Source organism: Sturnira hondurensis, unplaced genomic scaffold (assembly GCF_014824575.4).
Source record: "Sturnira hondurensis isolate 20B ecotype Veracruz unplaced genomic scaffold, ASM1482457v3 Scaffold0009935, whole genome shotgun sequence".
NCBI lineage: Eukaryota > Metazoa > Chordata > Mammalia > Chiroptera > Phyllostomidae > Sturnira > Sturnira hondurensis.
Window position 1 is genome coordinate 1648144 of NW_028082566.1, and position 20087 is coordinate 1668230.

At 38.6% G+C, this 20087-nt stretch overlaps 1 protein-coding gene across 2 annotated transcripts in view; it reads right to left on the reverse strand.

Moving 5' to 3' along the window:
* The window catches only part of PDZRN4 (PDZ domain containing ring finger 4), a 326986-nt gene that overhangs the window by 37406 nt on the left and 269493 nt on the right, over positions 1 to 20087 (reverse strand). For both annotated transcript variants that reach the window (XM_037058151.1, XM_037058152.1), the window contains 2 exons: positions 18392 to 18648; positions 15205 to 15307 (listed from right to left, as the gene is read on the reverse strand). In XM_037058151.1, coding sequence (XP_036914046.1) covers positions 15205 to 15307; positions 18392 to 18648 — 360 coding nt within the window. The remainder of the gene's footprint in view (positions 1 to 15204; positions 15308 to 18391; positions 18649 to 20087) is intronic.

The window sequence follows — 20087 nt, forward strand, 5'->3', positions numbered from 1 at the left end:
GAGTGTATACAAAAGTTGCTTTAAAAAAAATTCACAATGATGCTTTAAAATAAGAAAAGGAAGCCTTGGTGGATTGGAAACTATGAGAAATCCCAGGAAGATGAAAAGCAGAACGGATCACATTAAAGCCTGAAGGTGGAACAAAAGAGAATGAGAACCAAGGGGTTGACTGGAAAGCAACACAGAACCAGCAAGGCTCTGAGCTTGGAGCTCCAGACACATAGCGGGTGGAGGTGCAATCTACACTGCACATTCCTCGAGCTCCATTCTCCCTGCCAGCTCAGAACGCCAAGGGCCACCGGTCAGCTTGCTTACCCCTCCCTATAGCTCTGCTAGATGAGGTTGCAGTCGCCCCAAGCTTAGAGATAGTAAACTGAGTTACACCTGGACAGGGCTGTCATAGGATTGGAAGGTGAGGCAGGGGGCTCTTATAGAGGCAAAGGAAGAGGAGCATTGCAAGATGATGCAGATGGCCAACAGCATCAAACGCTGCTGAAAGGATAAGCAAGTACAAAGTATACCTGGATACAGTTATTCGGTTATTAATTTTCATCTTCGAATCACATTTTAATGGGCTGAGAAATAAAGTGAGATTTTAAAAAAGTGCCAGAGAGCCGGACTATTCTTTTAAAGATGTTTAAGAAAAGGAAGAATAGAGTAGCTAGAAGTCAGAGATCCACATAGACTTCATTCTAGGCCTTTCTTTTTATTTGGGCCTGCTGTGACGTTCACATTATCTTTCTTGTGTGCCATTCACGACTGATGTTTCAGGTGCTTGTACTGAGACCCTCCCACCCATAAGGCAAAATTTCTCTCCTGAAAGTTCATTGTCTTCTTTCTCCTTGAGTATTCTCAACTCAAAGTGATAAAATTAATAATTATTATGGTTAAGTGTTATATGCATATGCAGAATATAACATATTTATATAACATGTAACCACATATATAACATTATATTCTAGCCATTGTATTACATGTTATTGTACATTATCTCATTTCATACTAAGGAATACTTATTATTAATAATATTTTCTTTGCACAGATGATGAACCCAAGGCTCAGAGAGGTCACCTGGGTACTGAACAATGGAGTTTGACTTGAACTGATTCCAGATATACTTAAACAGAATTTTTCTTTCAATAAGAGTGTTGCAATAGGCCCTTTATTTGTTGGGAACAAAAATTTTGAAGGGTTTTCTTGCAAATTAATTGGTAGGTTATTTATAGAGGACAATAAATAAAGACTTAATGAAAGTAGTTTATTTTACACAGTTGGAAAATGAGCAAAATTGTTTGGGAATCATAAAGTCTAGACTCTCTGTCAGGTAACTGATCTGATAGCCATCAGCTCACCCTGCATTATGGTGCAGAAACCTACACTTTGTCTTGTAGCTACTATACAGTTATGCTACTATGTTTTGTAGCTACTATACAGTTCAAGATCATTAAGAAAAATGACAGGGAATGACTCTAAAAATAATGTTTCTACACCCGAGAAAAGCCCCTGAGAGAACATATGACCTCCACTGTTGTGACAGACAAAAAGAAAAGAGCCTGAATCTGGAATGGTCACTCTGGCTCAGAAATGGAAATAGTGTTAATCCTTTTCCTTCTCTGAGAATATTCACATGTACTGCTACTTATATGAATTACACTTGGTTTGTGGACCTATTTATCCATCCAACATAGGGTTTTATTGCATGCAACTGCATCACTAAAAATATGTATGGTGGATAAATTCCAAAGCACATCATTTGAAAAATATAGACCTTCAAATGAACACAGAAGAAAGTAAGCAATGGAAACTCTGACAGTCACCTGGGTTATATTAAGTAGAGAAACAAAATTTTGGAGTCTCACCAACTTTCATTTAGAAGGGAGAGATTTTATTACTTTCTGTGCATATCAGACAGGAAGTAGTTAGATCTTTCCTAACTAGAAACAGCACTGTCTTCACTCAGGGAATCAGTTTTCTTTAGAATTTCCCAACTAGATTCCTCATATGTTCTTAAAGCATATTTAAAACTTTTGTTTAAAAGGATTTACCACTGTGTTTACTTGGCAGGTGTATTCATGTATAAGTCAATGAAAGGAAAAATTCTTTAAGGATTATGAGCTTCCTGGCTATAAAAAGGTTCAACAGCTGTTCTTGGATCCTGTTGTTACTCATAAACATCCTCTTGGAAAAACACTATCCTTCCAATGGTTATTTAGAAGTTCCAGACCTTTCTCATAAGATAAACCACAGGTAATCACTCTTTTTGGTGTGTTTATAAGAGAAAGGTGGAACATTATATACTCTTGATAATTATACCCTCTAAAAAAGAACACATACTCATTATATGCCAAAGGGGAATTTTCATAGGGAAATAAAGGAATGAATATCTATTACTTTTATAATCATAAAATGTTTTCTAAGAGAAACAAGAACTTCTTGTGGAGCACCTGCTATTTATTAACTGCCTGTGAGAGATGAATTTTTGACTTTCACATACTTCTCTTTCCTTTGTCAAATAAATCGTATATGCTTCTATAACCTTCTTCTGGTTCAATTGTACCACGTCAAAGCTCTATGAATTTTAATTCTCTGCTGTCCAAATAGCACTCAATTGTTTTTAATTCATTTTTTATTTTATATATCTGCTTCTAATATCTCTTAACATTACTAAAATTCCTTTTATATTTGGAAAAAGAGCTCTTATGATTCACCTTTAAAAACTACATTAAAAAACAGGTTTCTGTAGCAAATTCTTTTTTTTGTTACTGCTTCTTATAAAAATTTTTATTTCCCCCTGGGAAGAATCTGTGGCTTTAAAACTTGGTCTTCTAAGGAAAATGCGAGGATAAATGGATTCAATTCATTTTACAGAATAAAGAAAAAAGTTAAGATTTAGCTTTCAACACTTTGTTACTGAAAAACAAACAGAAATGTGAAAAGAGAATATCTACAAGAGGACAAGAATAATGAAATGAAAACATAGGCAAAAGAGTACTTGTGAGACTGGTCAAATTTTAACTTTGGCTGCTAAATAATTCTGCTATGGAACTCCACCTCATAGTTAGGCTTGGGTTCCCAAACAATGGCTTCCAGGACCTGGTCAGCACCAAATCCAAATCCATATTCCCTGAAATATCCTGTCCTAACAGAGGAGATCTGCTCATTTAAAATCTGAGGATGCAAATAAGAAAGGGTCATATCTCAGTCTAATGAAAGTGGTACCAATTTTTTGCCATTTAGCTTCGCATTTTCCCAGTCTCTCCTTTTTTATGATGAATACAGGTATAGATTATTTCTTGCTGCATTTCTAAAAACTACTGTCCAGTGCTTCATCTGCAAACATCATTATCACTGATGATACTTTCCTGTAGGTTTGAAATGAACCAAAACACTTACTTCCCTCATCACTACATCCCAAATGGCCTACTGGCCAATGAAGAGGTAGAGTTGGAGGTTTGTGGTTTGTGTGTCTGTGTGTGTGTGGTATTTTTAGTCATGTTTACTAGGGCAATAAATAACAATTTCTAATTTAAACTAGAAAAATGATTATCACATTTTTAATTTGAAGGATATTTAATTTAAATAATTTTTAAATTTTTAATTTGAAGAACTAATATTTAATTTGAAGAATAAAACAACTGTATGGAAAATGAGAACATCTGAAGAGCTTCAGTTCTAAACTCCCTTAAAAATTTAAACTTCAGACTTGCTAACCTGCAAGTATATTTAGGATTTAGTCATTGCTTCAATCATTCTACTATGTACTTGGTACCTGAATGACAAAGATGCATAATATAAGAAGAAGAAGAAGAAGCTTTAAGCTTCTTCTTCCACACTGAAGAAGCTTGGAGACTTATGGGGGGAGCCCAAAGAGAGAACAAATAATAACAATACAATAAGGCAAGTGGAAGAGGACACAAAGACCAAAAATTAAGATCCAGTGATTATTTAAACTTTTTTTTAAAAGATTTTATTTATTTATTTTTAGAGAGAAGGGAAAGGGGAGAGGGAGGGAGAGAAACATTGATGTCAGAGAGAAACAGTGATTGGTTGCCTCTCATATGCTCCCTGACTGGGGACTGAACCTCCAATCTAGGCATGTGCCCTTAACAGGAATCAAACCTGTGACCTTTTGCTTTTCAGGATGATACCCAACCAATGGAGCCAAACCAGTCACGGCCCCAGTGCTTATTTAAATGAATAAGTATAATAATATCTTATGATTGTCAATTATTTAACAGTTAAAGCAACATTTCAACTCTGTGTTTTTATTTCTACCTCCATCAAAAAGTCAATGATTCATCAATTTGCAAAGGAAGAGAATAAATGAGGAAGAGAAAAAAGGAAACTACAAAACAGCCAGAAGCAATTAATAAAATGACATTGGTAAGGCCTTACTGATCTTTAAGGAAAATTACTGGATTAAATTATTCAGTCTAAAGGCCCAAAGTGGCTGGATAAATTAAAAAATGTAAGACCCAACTATATGCTGCCCACAAGGGACTCACTTCGGCTTTAAGAACACACATAGGCTAAAAGTGAAGGGATGAAAAAGAATATTGCATGCAAGTGAACACTCACAAATGGCCAGGGGTAGTTATACTTTTATCACTCAAAATAGACTTGAAGTCAATAAACATAAGAAAAAGAAGGTCATTGCATAATGATAAAGGTCTCGGTATATTAAGCAAACACTAACAAATCTGAAGAGATAAATAACAGAACATTTTAATAGCTCTCTTTTACCAGAGGATAATCAATCAGAAATCAGCAAGAAAACATTGAAAATCAGTAAGTAAATACTGAAAATCAATAAAAACATTGCACTTGAAATATAGATCAATGGACCTAACACATATATAGAGAACATTCAATTCAACAGTAGCAGAATACATTTTATTATGAAGCACATGCAGAACATTCTTCAGAATAAGTCATGTGTTAGTTCACAAAGCACATTTAGCAGATTTAGAAGATTGACATTTTATTATGTATCTTTCTGACCACAATGGCACACAAATAGAAATCAATAACAGCAAAAAAGCAGGAAAATTCACAGATGTCTGGAAATCAACACGCACTGCTCAACAGCCAACTGCCAAAGAAGAAATCAAAAGGGGTATCAAAGCATTGCTTGAAACAAATGAAACACAATGCGCCAAAATCTATGTGATGCAGCAAAAGTAGTCCTAAGAGGGAAGTTGGGATGACAAAAGCCTACATTAAGTACAAAGAAAGGTCTAAAATAAACAAGCTGATTTTATACCTCAAGGAACTAGAAAAAGAATAACAGAATATGTCCAAAGTTATAAAAAAGAATATAACAGAAATAATAATAATAGAGATCAGAGAAACAACAGAAATGGTTGATGAAGGTAAATGCTAACTTTTTGCAAATATACAAAAATTGACATTCCTTTATCAGAGTAAGAAAAAAAAGACAAGATTCAAATAAAATCAGGAATGAAGGAGAAAATATTATAATTGAGACTACTAAACACAAAGGACCACAAGAGACTGCCATAAATAAATATACAACAACAAACTAGATAACTTAGAAGGAAAAAATAAATTTCTGGAGTTGTACAAACTACTGAGACTTAATCATGAAGATATAAACAATATGAACTGTAGAGTGAGCAGGAGATTGAAACAGCAATCAAAAACCTCTCAACTTGCCCTGGCTGGTTTAGCTCAGTGGATTGAGCTAGGGCCTGCGAACAAAAGGATCACAGTTTGGTTCCCAGTCAGGGCACATGCCTGGGTTGCAGGCCAGTTCCCAGCAGGGGATGCATGAGAGGCAACCATACATTGATATTTCTCTGCCACTCTCCTTTCCTTCTCCTCTAAAGATAAATAAATAAAATCTTTATTTAAAAAAAACCAAAAACCTCCCAACCAAGAAAAGCCCAGGACCAGATGGTTCTACTGGTGGGTCTATGAAACCTTTAAAGAAGAAATAATTCCAATCCTTAACAAATTCTTCCAAAAATTTAAAGAGAAGGGAACACTTCCAAACTCATTTTACAAGGCCAGTATTACCCTGATACCCAAACTGGATAAAGACACTACAAAACAAGAAAAATACAGGCCAATATCCCTGATGAATATAAGTACAAAAATTCTCAAGAAAATATAGTAAACTGAATTCAACAGCACATTACAAGAATCTTACGGTATGATCTAGTAGAATTTATCCTTGAAATGCATGAATGGTACAACACATGCAAATCAATAAATGTGATGTACCACATTAATAGAATGAAAGATAAAAATCATATGATCATCTCAATAGATGCAGAAAAAGCATGAGACAAAAATTCAACATTCTTTCATGACTAAAAAGTCTTAGCTAATTGGGGATCGGTGGAATGCAACCTCTACTTTACTGGCCTAGCATGACAAGCCCTCATCTAACACCCGCAGTGGTGGGGGGTGAAAGCTCTTCCTCTAAGATGAAGAACAGACGAGGGTGACCCCCACTACTCCTGGTGCCAGAGCAACTGGCAAAAACAAGAAATAGAAGGCATCCCAACCAGAGAGGGAGAAAACTGTCTCTGCACATAATATGATCTTACATGTAGAAAATCCTAAAGATCCCATGAAAAACTGTGTGAATGAATACACAAATTCAGTAGAATTGCAGAATACAAAATCAACATGTGGTAAGCAGTTGAGTTTCTAAACACTAAGAATAAAATAGCTAAAAAAGAAAGAAAGTCACCCCACGCACAATAGCATCAAAAACAGTAAAATACTTAGAAGTAAATTTAACCGAGGAAGTAAGATACCTGTGCACTGAAAACAGTAAGACTTCGATGAAAAATATTTGAAAAAGACACAAATAAATGGAAAGATATTTTGTGTTTGTGGATCAGAAGCATTAATATTGTTACAATGTCCACATGATACAAAACCACATCTAGACTTAGTGTAATCCCTTTCGAAATTCCAGTGGCATTTTTCACAGAAACAGGGAACTATCCCAAAATTATGTGTGAACCATAAAAGACTTTCCTTCCATAAGTAAGGGCACTCCTTACTTTCAAAGGTTAAAAGCAGTCTCAAGAAATAAGGACAAAGCAGGAAGCATTTCTAATGGGTGAACTTATAAGAATGAACTTGTTCTAACCACGAAGCTAGTGTCAGGCAGTATGAAGAGGTGCACCACTTTCACCAACTGGTACGGTATGGTACTAGGCAGTGACCAGTGTGAGCACTAGACAGTGGCCATGGCGTGTATGTGCACTTTTCAAAAACACTTATAAAATGTGGTTGATGTGTTTGAAATGTTAAAATATGTGCAAAATTTTAAAGGATTTGTCTATGCAGTTGTGTCACTTTGTTTAACTTCATATCATGGGAAAACTGGATGAGGAGAAATCATTCCAAATGAACATTGATATCCCACAAAGCTCACGTGTGAGGATTCTGTGACTTAAGAAGCAAATGGTCCCTCCCTTCAAGAGACCGAGTGAGAACTGAAACCAGAAGCCCTGTTTGGATTCCTGCCTCTAAATTATATTGCCTCTTGTAGGAACACTGAAATCCTTATTTGTGATTTATTTTTTATTGAAAAAGACAGCTCTCCTTTCTTTGCCCCTCTGAAAACAGTTTATCAAAGCAGAATAGAAGTTATTGGGAAAAAATGATTTGAAATGCAAATGTTCACCTTAAACACAGCCTTCCCAAACAGTTTTCAGTAATGCGAGGCAATCATTGGAATGTGCACCATGAGCATCTTTAAACAAAAATTGAATGTCAGCATCTTGATAAAATTCATAGACTTAGTGTAAAGAATCTTCTTTTTATATCTAGAGTCCCAGTAAAATAAATGAGCTTATGGTTACATTGTTTAATAACCTATTTGGAAAGTTAAATTTGCTTTTCATTGTTTTCTTAGGAAATAAGGTTTAGTGTTGTCATAATCACTGAGGCGAAAAATAAATCTGCCTCATATTTGTTTTATGAAATTACATGACCAAATTAACACCAATACTAATCTCATTTCTTTCAGTAAGAAATCTAAAGTAGTTACAATCACTTTGATGACTATTTCCAACTTTGTGGCATTTTCCTTCCAGTCACTCCCTAAGGAGGACCTTTTCTGTTAAAAAAATAGAAAGTCAAAACTTAAGAGAAACCATTCACCTTAATAAACATGAGTGTTCAAAATGGTAAACTGTGAGTCATCTCTGCTTGGGATATTAGGATTATATGAAATGTGATTCCAAAACCTCAGCCTCAATTAAGGTTCAACAGGTATAAAAACTAGGACAACCATATACCATAATGCAGGACTAGGACACTTTCGAAAGTGGAAGAGGATGCTATTTATAATTAAACTGGAACATCAGTCATTCATGGGCGTGGTTAGGGCAAACCAGGAGGCATGGTTATCCTAACAGGAACCAAACCCCTGTCATTTTTCACCTACATCAATTAGCAAGTCTTTTTCTTTGGGTTCTCCATGCACATCTTCCTTGTTAGAAAGGCAACAACAACAACAACAACAAAAGCAAATTTTCTTCTTTTATGATCTGGCATGAGAGTATGCTTCGATCCATTTACTTTAATTTCTTAGCTCTTAATTGAATTACTTTGAGGAAAAAAACAAAGACTTCTACACTTTAGTTTAAGTTTCTATTCCCCATCAGCTCTCTTTTCCTTTCCCTCCATTTAGCCCTTTGTACTTGTTCTCAGGGCCCTGTAAGAACAGCCGCAGCCATGACCAGCAGTCTATTCACTCATCCTGCAAATACTGCCGAGTGCCCACTGCCTGCCAGCCAGGGCCTACGCCAGGCTCTCCCTGTGGTGGATAATTAGAAACACAAATTAGAAGAGAAAGCACATAAATTGTAACCCAGGGCACAATGACAAAATATATATTTATGGAATGCGATATGAGAGTTCAGTGGTGAGAAAGAAATTTGAGAAAGGAGTCCGAGGAGTGGAGACGCCAGTTAGTAAGGGCACAGAGAGGAAAAGTGCGTGGCTTCCTCTGAGCATCGCTGCGCTGTGGGATTTGACCCCAGAACGCCTGGGAAAGTAGGGTGGTGGCAGAGTATAAAGGGTTGTCAACACCAGGCAGGGGGTTTTAGAGTTACTTCAAGGAATGCAGCCATACGGGATGGTGAGCAGGGAGAGGTCCCATGAGCAACGCACTTGAGGAGGCTTGGGCTGCCCTTGGTGAACAGGATGGACTGCGGAGACCAGGGAGTGACTGGCCCAAGGAGACCCAGAAATAGAGCCATGATCTAGATCAGGGAGGAGGCAGCGGTTATGAAGGAGGAGCATGTTGTGAAGGAGGAGTGTCTGGAAATACAGGCCCGCATATATGACAACTGACTGGTTTGGTCTCCGTGATTAAGAGTTTAACCTGACATAATAGAGAAAATGCTCTTGTCACTAATTGACATTTCAATGAACCAACTCCAAACTGACTGTGGATACCATCTTATCTTAAATGTTCAAGTAATAAAAATATTTTCACACTTCATCTAGATCAGTTTTCAATTCCATAAATTTTCCAAGAGAATGAAACTCATGAAGGTGATTGTTTAAATGGATGATTTTATTGCCCCAGTAGTAAGTGGTATAAAATTGTTTCAGATATTTCATTAATAATCCTAAATGTGACTAGCAAGTGGAAGAAAAGAGACCAGTGAAATAGAAAGCATTTAGTGAATTAAAAAATGCTGAATTCTACAGTTTCATACTTGCCAGACTAGTTTGTCTTCCTCTGATATCCATCACAATGTAGAGATAATATATATATAGGCTTTTTATGAGTTATGTTTCCTATACATCTTCCCAATATATTCCTTCCACCACTGATTTTCAAACTCATTGACCATTTCCTTCTCTGAATACCCAGAGACTTTCAGCCCGAATCGGCTACTAGGGGAGGTGCTCAGTTGCTTGCCCACTGTAGTGTTTCACAACATTGTTGAGTGATCCCTTGATGGAAAGATTACAAAAGGGTCCAGGGTGGATTAGAGAATGTGTCAAATTCGTGTGGTATATAGGATTCTATGATTTTATTAGGTGATAACCACAAAGGTGAATTCTCATGGAGGCCATTTAAATTCCAGTTCCTTACTTATCTCTCCCTGCCTCCTTACCCCACCGCTTTGGCCCTTTCCTTCAAAATGTTTAAATAGAACAAATAGGGGACTAGAATTAGAACCTGTGTCCTAAAGAACAAATACCAGTTATAAAAGGAAATCTGGTATAGCCGCATGGTGGTCCCAAGTTCCCTCCCAATTCCCTTGTACTCAAAGGAGGAAAGGTAGTGCACTGCCCAGAGGCTGGTCCAAGCAGACAGCAAGGGGATCCTGCACTTATTCGTCCAGCAAATACTGAGCACCACTGTCCAACAGCTGGTGTGATGCAATGATGAACAAGGCAGATACGGCCTCTGCCCTCACAGCCTACAAAGGAGCCAAGAAGCTCTCCACCTGCATACCAGGCAGACTTGGCTTCACGTATCATGAAGCTGCTCAAGGAGATATTACTGAAATCTCGTCAATGCTTATCTTCTTGTTTTTTTTTGAATGAACATCTCTTTGGTTCATAATTTTCTTTGCCCTCACTATGTAGGAGAGAGATTATATATGTAAATTCTCACAAATATGCTGCACATTTTTTTGGAAAAGGACACTTCTCAGCATAGCACAAGGGTTTACTTATGCTTTGCGTATGTATAGCCGAGAAGAAGCTAATTAACATGCTAAATACTCTTTCTCATTTGTAGACACTGGCCCATGTTTGGTTTTCAGTTAACATGTTCTCTGAACTCTGGCATACGCTTGTCCTCTCTTTTTTCCACCTTTAACACCTCTTTAAGCAATCTGCTAAATCCCTTTTCATTTTGATGACAACGCACGCATAAGGGGGAACTCTAAGTACACTTAATTTAGGCTGTTGAATATATTTTCTTCAACTTGGTTTTCGGGAGAGCAGTAAAAATGATTTCAAGTAGCATTTTAAAGTGATGAAAATCTACAGGCTTAAATTATTTGCTTGCCTTGGTTCATGTGATGTTTCACACTATCACAATGTTGCCCTGATTAGTCCTCTGACTCTCCTCTATCAGCGTTGACTTCAGAGGTAATGGCATATACTGCAAAAAATTCAACATCTTGCACCCAGGCAGTGGCAAACACATCTTCATTAGGAGATGGGCCAAAGAGTGCTATATTTTTGAAGCTTTTCCCTATATTTCTGATAGAGGTTAGATCTGAGATCTGCTTCTGACTTGCTAAGGGCTATCTATGATTTATGTCAACCTTTAGCTGGCTCTAGAAAAAAAAATGAACCAAGTTGAAAATAAAGAAGAGAAGACACTTAATCCTCAGTGGTATTTTGATGGTGTGGAACATCCTGACTCTTAGGAAGAGTGCATGGTTTAAATTTAAAAATATTTTTATTTTTTCTCTCAAAAATAAAATTAAAATCATTTATCATTTTTAATTAGAGAACAAGTGGCATCATTTTTTAGAGAGAACAAGTTTCAAGCTATGAGTCTTTTAATTTCAGGCTGATTCTCTGAGACTTTTCTGAAGCACAGTGGGAAAATTTTAAACCTTATCAAATAAATGTCTTAGGTAAAGTGGCAATAGGCTATGGAGAGAAATGGTGTCATTAAAATTTTACAGAGATCCCTAACATAGCACAGTCATCATAACATTGACACATTGACTATAATAACATCTCCAAAGAGGCCTTTGCTGTCCACCATGGCCCTGAAGGGAGTTATTATAGTCTATAGGTACAATAATGTGCATGTTAAAAAGTCCCTAACTATGTATTTACAAGATAGGCAGATCTGTTTTTGTCTATTGGGTCCATAATCCATGTCCTAAAAGTCCCTAAATATATATTTACAAGATACATCAGCTTTGGTTCACTGAAATAATAGTAAGTAGGCCTTTTAAAAAGGACCTAGATAGTTGCATAGTTTGCATCTTAGCAAGTTCAGAACTGCAGGTCTGTACACTTTCTGTCTTTTAATAAGTAGATGGACTATGCTAGGCTCAGTGGATATCAGAAGCTGTGTTTCACTGTGGCCTATGATGTTTTGTTTTTAAAGTGAGAAGAAAAAACAAACGCCAAAGCATAAGGTATATTAAAAGTCTGAGGTGAGTGATGGAAACAAAGACATTTGGGCAGAGCTGCGGGCCAGGCTGGGTGGTGTTCTTCAGACAGCCCTGGCACTTGCTCCATGGCCATCCAGGTCCAACCCACGTCTCCCTTGCACTTGACTGCTCTGCTGCAGCCTTTGCTTCCTCACGGTCAATCTCATTCCAGTGGCCAGAGGGATCTTGCTAGGGCTTCACACCACGGTCCTAGTCTTTCTTCTGCAGCAAGCTCGCATCTATAGTAAAAGCCAAAGGCTCCTCAAGGTGTGGCCCTACTTACTCTGACTTCCCCACCTACCAGGCATGCTCCTGCTTCAGGTCCTTTGTGCTCCCCTTCCCTCTGTCTGGAAAGCATCTCCCTCAGATATCCATATGGCCAGCTCTCTTAATTCTTTTAGAACTCACACAAGAGGCCTTCTCTGACCACCTGAGCAAGAGAGCAACTCCCCATCCCAACACCATGCATTTCTTATTTGTTTATTGTCCAACACTCTGTCCTAAAGGTTAAGCTCCACTAGGGCAGGGGCTTCATCAGTCCCAAACTTAGATAAGAACCTGCAGATTTAAGTGCTCACTAAATATTCACAGTACAGGTGAATGACAGCAGACGGAAAGGAGTCTTCTTTCTATTCTCCCAACTGCCTGCTGATATGTGCTCATGCTTAGGTGGAGGAGGAATGAGCATCTCTTTTTGAGATGAAGTCCTCTTTTTGGCCGTAGACCTCCGTTTTCTCTAATATGCTGTAAGTGGCCCAAAACTGGCCCTTCCCAAAGATGGTCACCCACGGCATCCCCAGAGCTACGGGGTTAGCACAGAACTCCTGGAGGAGCTGGGGTTATCTTAGCTGGTCACAGAAAGGCCGTCCCTTTCTAAGTGCAATAGTGCATAAAGACAGGATTAGCATTTCTACATATTCTCCATTTAGTGTGGTGGCCGCCATCAGCTCTGGTGACAGCAGTGGACTGACTGGATTTCACAGTCCAATCCGATGCAATCACCAGGGGTGGGTTGTGCACTTCCGCCCCACCACTGTAACAGACTGGGAAGCACTGGGTGGAATCTTTCCTCTCCCCTACTCTTGGTAAAATTATCTTTGGGGTGTTCTCCCACGACTTCACCCCCACCATGAACCATGAATGATGTTCTCAAACACATCCTCTCTCATGATTGAAGCCTGTCAAAATAACTTCTCTCTCATTTAAATTTCACAGGAACATTCTTTATTTCAATCAGTCAGAAAGGTGACTTTGGCAAGAGAATCAGAGCTGACAGCAAATTAACGACTAAAAGGCTGTGATTAGTTGAGATTACAGGCTACAGAGGACTTGTCTGGGCACGACCATTGTCCTCCCCCTGATGCTGGCAGCTGTCAGTCAAAAAGAGGCTGCGGATCAGATACAGTGGCCTTCTGGAAATGAAAAGGAAGCTGTCTGTGATGTAATATTCAATGATACACTAATTAATTGAAAGGATTTTTTTCCTGTTCATCTGCGTGACCTAAGCAAGTCTCTCTCTCAAGCCCTCCCCTAGCACACAGGTTTATTTTGATAAAACTTTAAGGCACAAGCTAACTGAAAAGCTGAGAGTAATTCCAGACCCCAGACTCAAACTATTAACTGAAAGAAAAATATTGTTTAATCTTGAATTATTGGGATAAGTAACTCAGTTTTGTAATTTACTTAGTATGAGTAGACAAATTTTAATGGATATTCCAGTGCATACCAGGACTTGAGTGGATTCATACAATAAAACTTTTTAATCAATTTATCAGAGGGGGATAAAAATTACTATGAACAGCCCTGGCTGGCGTAGCTCAGTGGATTGAGCATGGGCCTGGGAACCAGAGGACCGCGGTTTTATTCCCAGTCAGGGCACATGCCTGGTTGCAGGCCAAGTCCTCAGTTGGGGACACACCAGAGGCCACCATACATTGATATTTCTTTCCCTCTCTCCTTCCCTTCCCCCCCCCCCGAAGATAAATAAATATAATCTTTAAAAAAATTACTGTGAACAATAAAAATGAAAAAACCATCTATCCAGATACTGAGTATCATTGAACATACTTCCAAATTCAGCAAATTTTCAGTATGCTGAAAAGCATACTGATTTCTGTAATCTCCAGAAATGACTTTTGTAGGGAGAAGACTGCAAATAAACGCCTGTTTGCTTTAGGTGAGCTTCACCGAAGCGGCCTTATTTGATTTTAGATCCTCCTAAGGGAAGAGATTTCAGGATTTCCTGGTTGTAAAATGGAAAAGAACATTTTGCTGAACTTGTATGACATCATCTAAAGCACTGAAAGGGCAGATAATCGTGGGTTCTCTGCCTATTTACCAAAGCTTCTTTACCTCCTCCATCCGTTGTATTTTCAAATGTCAGAGTAGTCTGAAGCCTTTCCTGGAGTCACAGGCTGCAGAGGCAGAGGAAATACTAGGATAAATCCTTTAACTTTTGTGGGAGCTCTTAAATAATTAACAGATGGGCTTTTGGAACTGTTACATATCACTGTACAGACACTCAAACATACACCTTGTGAAGGCTGAATGTGGTTCCACCACAAACGGCTTGAAGGCATCTCGCTTTCTAGAGAGTCAGTGAAACTATTCTTTTGAGTACACAAAATAAGGAGAATATTTAATTTATGAAGGGGGAATGTGACACATCATAAAATTGAGTTTATCAATTAAAATTAAAATACTATACGGTGAATCAAAATAGTAAGCACCACCTTCGTTTTAAGTACACTTTCTTCTCCAAACTCTACTTGGAAATACTCTTATATTAAGGAAAGAAGAAAAAAATGTAGCTGCCATAATATCATTTATAAAGATCAGCAGGAAATGCTAGCAAATTATTTTCAAGCTTTGTATTAGAAAAATGTTTCCCCATACACTTAAAGTACTGGAGTCAAATACCCAAACTAAAAATATTTAAAAGCTCTTACCCTAGATATACACTGGACAAAACATCTCTTACAGTAATAAATTAATTTTTCTTTTTTATGCAAAACTTCTCAACCATCACTTCATGAAGAAATGTGAAGTGGTGTGAAAATAATCTTACCTCGTATTCAAAGTCCTCTGTTCTGTCTGCGTCAGCAGGCAGGCTGGGAAGATACTCATTGTCCTCATAAAACTCACGCTCCATCGGATGAAGAGAATGGCAGCTACGGGGAATGTAGCAATACGATAGGAATGGATCAGAGGGCTGTTTTCAAGATGAAAACTGATTTGAGAATTTCACTTTCGCTTTCTCTGCTTTGCAGTAAGACCTGTATTGGTCTAGCCTTGAAAAGCAATACAGCTCAGACTAAGTCATTGCTTTTCTTTCTCAACCTTTATGAAGTCTATCAATTCGATTTTCGGAAAGAAGTCTGACATAAGGACCCATGGGCAGAGCTGCGTTCTGTGAAGGCTGCTGTAAGATCTTTGACGGGCCACAGTACCCCACTGACACTCTCTGGCTCCACTGCCGTTCCACCAAAAATGGGACCTGCTCCATGGATGGGTGTGTGGCATTTGAGATCACAGTCTGCTCAAAGGGGGTATTTTGTAAAAACGTGCTACCAATTTCATAATACACAGCCCCAGACTGTTTTTTTGACATCAGTTTTCAAAGCATATACTTTTCAGATTGCAAAACATACTCACACTGCCACCATTGCTTAAGATCTCCCTCCTCATTCTCTCTCACAACCCATGTTTTCTCCTTTTAGAAAAAAGGATCGTGTGCAAATATTAAATAGCATTCAGGGTGATAACTCTAGAAAGCTTTACAGATGAGGCTTATATAAGCTATAGGGTTTCATAATCTCTTTAGAAAATTCCTGGATAGAGACAGAGCTGATTAAGTAAAGGAAGTCAGGGGGGACCAGGGACACTGCACATGACTTTTATGTACCCTTTAACTTTGGGGAAATGTTTTCAATAATTGACAGAAGCACTTTCAAATTGTAGGCAATGATAGATAAGATATATTACGTTATATAAAGGCTAAACATAGTTCAACAGCAAAGGGCATGAGGTCATCTCTATCTCTAAAAGTCAATGAAAAAGCCTAAGTACAATTAACCAAGTTCACTGCAGGTGAGAACTTTAAGCCCTGCCAGTGGGGACATTATTGAAAAACGGGAGTTAGTAGTATAAATCAGTTTTCTCATCAATAGTTGAAATAAGAGAGAGAACCATCCTGGTGCCTTCATAGTCATTGTAAATATTCTACCAGCCTCTTCTCACTACCATCAGCCCCATGCAGGGTTCAGCAACGTGGGCCCAAAGAACAAAAGCAGTGCATGCACCACCTTGCTTGCTGGTCTAGCAGGAAACCCCACTTGTTCAAATCTGGACTGGCTCTGCAAAGCCCATTTGGGCTGGTAAAATGGCAAAGCTTACTGTTTGGGGTATCTGATGAATTTCCCTCGTCCTTCAGTTTGTAAGAAGGGAGCCCTGCTGGGAGGAACACCTCATTCATTCAATAAACATTGCATGTCTACCAGATACCAGGCTCTATGCCAAGTGCTGGAAATATGTTGGCACACAAAATCCAATTCTTTCCCTATGAATTGGGTAAAGCAGCAGAGTGGAAAATTTTAAATAGTGTGATAATTAAGGGGAAAATACAGAAGCCATGAGAGCACATGGCGGGGATGGACCTACTGCAGCCCTAGGAAGTTTGCTAGAGGAAGTGGCCTCTATGTTAAGGTCTGCAGGACTTAGGGACAGCAGTGGACATAGTGGGTACAAGAGTGGGCACTTCGACCTCTTTGGCTCAGAGGCCTGGCCATGTCACTTCTTTGCTATGTGACCTTGGCCAAGTCACTTAACATTGGTGACATCAATATGGTAATAATACAATGGACTCCTTCCAAATGTTATTGTGAGGACTGAGTTAATAAATGTAAAAAACTTGGAATATTACCTAAAATATGCTAAGTGAGCTAAAAAATGCAAGCTATTATTTTTCATTCAAGGAAGTATTGACTGAATGTCTACTCTGTGTCAGGCTATGCTAATGAATATTAAGTACCTGTGTGCTTGTGTGTTGTTTATCTTACCCTCGAGAATATGAGCTCTAGGAAACAGTGACTTTATTTTTATTCCATTTTTTGCCCAGCACCTGATTTACTCCAGTGCCTGACAGAAGGAGCTATTTTATCAGTAATAGATAGATACATAAAGTCATAAGTAAGTCAAACAGTGCCCTCCTGAAATTTGGGGTTGGGAGGAGTAATATCCAAAATGTAGCTACATATTAGAATTTCCTCAGGAGATTTTTGAAAAATTTTGATGCCTGGATTTCATTCTACAAAATTCTTATTTAATTGGCCTGAGGTAGGATTTAGATGATGAACTGTTACTGCTTTTTCATGGTCCTCTGTGATCTAATGGACACATGTGACCCACTGAAATAGACTTACCAAAGCCACTAAAGAGCAGAGAAATGGTGTGATCAAATCTGAGTTCTACAAAGTGGAGAGTGCATTAGCAGGCCATGCAAATATAGTCTAAAGAGACTATTGATCTTATAAATCAAATTCTCAATAATGCTTGAACATTTGTTTAAAAAGTCATAGAACAAAATGTATGGGGCAAAACATACTTCCAAGACTATACAAGTAGGACCATTTGAATAAAATATCTTTAACTGCCTTTAAATTAGGTCAAATCTATGAAGAAATATTCCTTTAATAGTTCCTTATTTCGTTGCTCTGTACTGATTTTCTGACAGCCAGAACCTTTTATTTATATCTCAATATTTTGGGTAATTGTTTTTTCACTTTAATTAAATTAATTTCCTAGCTTCTCCTTTAAATAAGCAAAAAGCAAACGAGAGAAAGAAAGGCAACCCACAGCGGAGAATGCAGTGCCAACATGTCACTTCTGTGTCAGTCTTAATAAGGTTTTTGGCAGCTTGGGTGAGAAAAGCTATTTCCCTGACCAGTGCTCTTGAGTAGCGTGAGGCTTTTGATGACTGAGAGTACAAAGATGAGCTAATCAGAGCCAGAATTTTTCATCGCACCTCGGCAAGTCTGATTCCTGAGGTGAAGCAACTGTGCGGGTCAGGGAAGGTAGCTAACAGGGACAGCTGAGAACTAATTGGATGTAGACACAGTGAAGATATTTTCCAAGCAGAGCTGAGCACCTGTCTCCAAAATTGTCAGCTTGCTAGTGTGACTGATTCTTTCCAACACCTACTCTAAATGATGAATGAGAACAGATAGGGTTTTGGGATAAGAGACAGAAAAAAATACCTGTCTGAGAGCAGGAATGGACAGATGTCTGGCACGGGAGGCGTGGGTGGTCTCAGTTTGGCCAGGGCCATGATGTGTTCAAAGGTAATGTCCGTCTGAGTGCTGGCGTTCATGAGCTGCACCTCCGGGGCGGTTCCATAGGTTGGCTTACTGAGAGGCGTTCGCCTTAGCACCTGAACCACAATGGGCTCCTTGGCATTTCGAAAAGCCTCCACTGCCTCTTCATGGGTGGCCTTTGAGAGATCCTTCCCATTGACCTGTGAAGATAAAAGGACATTGCTCATCTTGGAGGAAAGAATGGAGAGGCTGCCATAATAGATTAATAAAAGGTGGGAAGGGGATGTTTAAACCAGCTCTGATAGGAATTTCGTAAAGGACTGTTTAATTGGACATTGGCATTCCTTGAACTCTTTACCAACAGGAGGAAGTAAAGGAGATAAAGATAACAATTACTGCTGGTATCTTTGAAAGTACACCATCAGAAAATGCTCACTAAATCTTCAGATAGGTGGGAAATAGGTATATACTTTTATTTTTAATGATGTATCAATCTTTTGGTTGGATTTTCAGTATTTAATCAAAGTCTTCCTGGCCTAGAGTCTATTTTTTTTAGGATATTGTCAAATTTATTTCATATTCATCATCTCTTTATCAAAAAATCATGTATTATCCAAGATCATGTGCATCTTATCCTAAGTCCTTTCTATTTATTGTGCGGTGTATAGGCTAGGAACGTAAGTATCGCCTGAGAGTTTGTTAGAAATGCAGGGAACCTGACCCTATCCTTGACCTCCTGAGTCAGAACCGGCATTCCAACAGGAGCCCAGCTGGTGTACACGATCCACACGTCAAAGGGACTCAGTGCTAAAACACCTCTGAGTGAGAATGCTCTGTCCCTTTGGATCCAGCCTTATCTGTTTTAATTTATACCAATTGATGACACTCCCAGGCAGCCCTGGACATAGCAGAGAAAGAGGTGATGTTTGCCTTTGTCCTCCATCACTGCTTCTCAGCAGGGCCAACTACTGGCATTTGGGAGAGAAAAATTACTTTTTCTGTGTGATACTCGCTCACGCCTGCTTATTAAGGGCCAGTGATGTTCCCAGCCTTCGTGGCACCCCAAACATCCATCACACACTTTTCTGAACACCCTCTTGATGGACAGTACAGGCTGCCCTCAAATAGTTGTCAACTTGTTTCCCTAAAATGGGTCCTGATAACACTGTCTCTTAGTGGGAGTTATATTTTAATGAAGGGCTACAGAATCCTGAAATAGCTTTACAATTTTCACTACAAATGAATCAATACTGTTGGTTTTTGCACAGAGTAAAAGACACTTGGGAGCACAATCCTGAACTCAAAACCCCTGAAATTATACCATTTCTAGGCAACTAAGACACCCGCCTATTGGTGCAGCTCTGTTGACAGCTATGCACCAGGAAATCCTTAGAGATCCCTGGAAAGAAGCAAAGGGAGTCGCTGAGTGGTGATCATAGAGCAATTGCTGACAATCAAATGAACACATTCTCTCTCCCTGAATAGACAAAGACTATGTGCACTCGGAGTGAGTGTGGAGCATTTTGGGGTAAATGATACAGTGCCAGGTAGAAATTGTCAGGTCATGTAGAGACAGGCTTAATGATGTAGAAGAGCTAATTTATTAACTGGGCCCTGAAAGAGTTAATGTGCCTTCAAA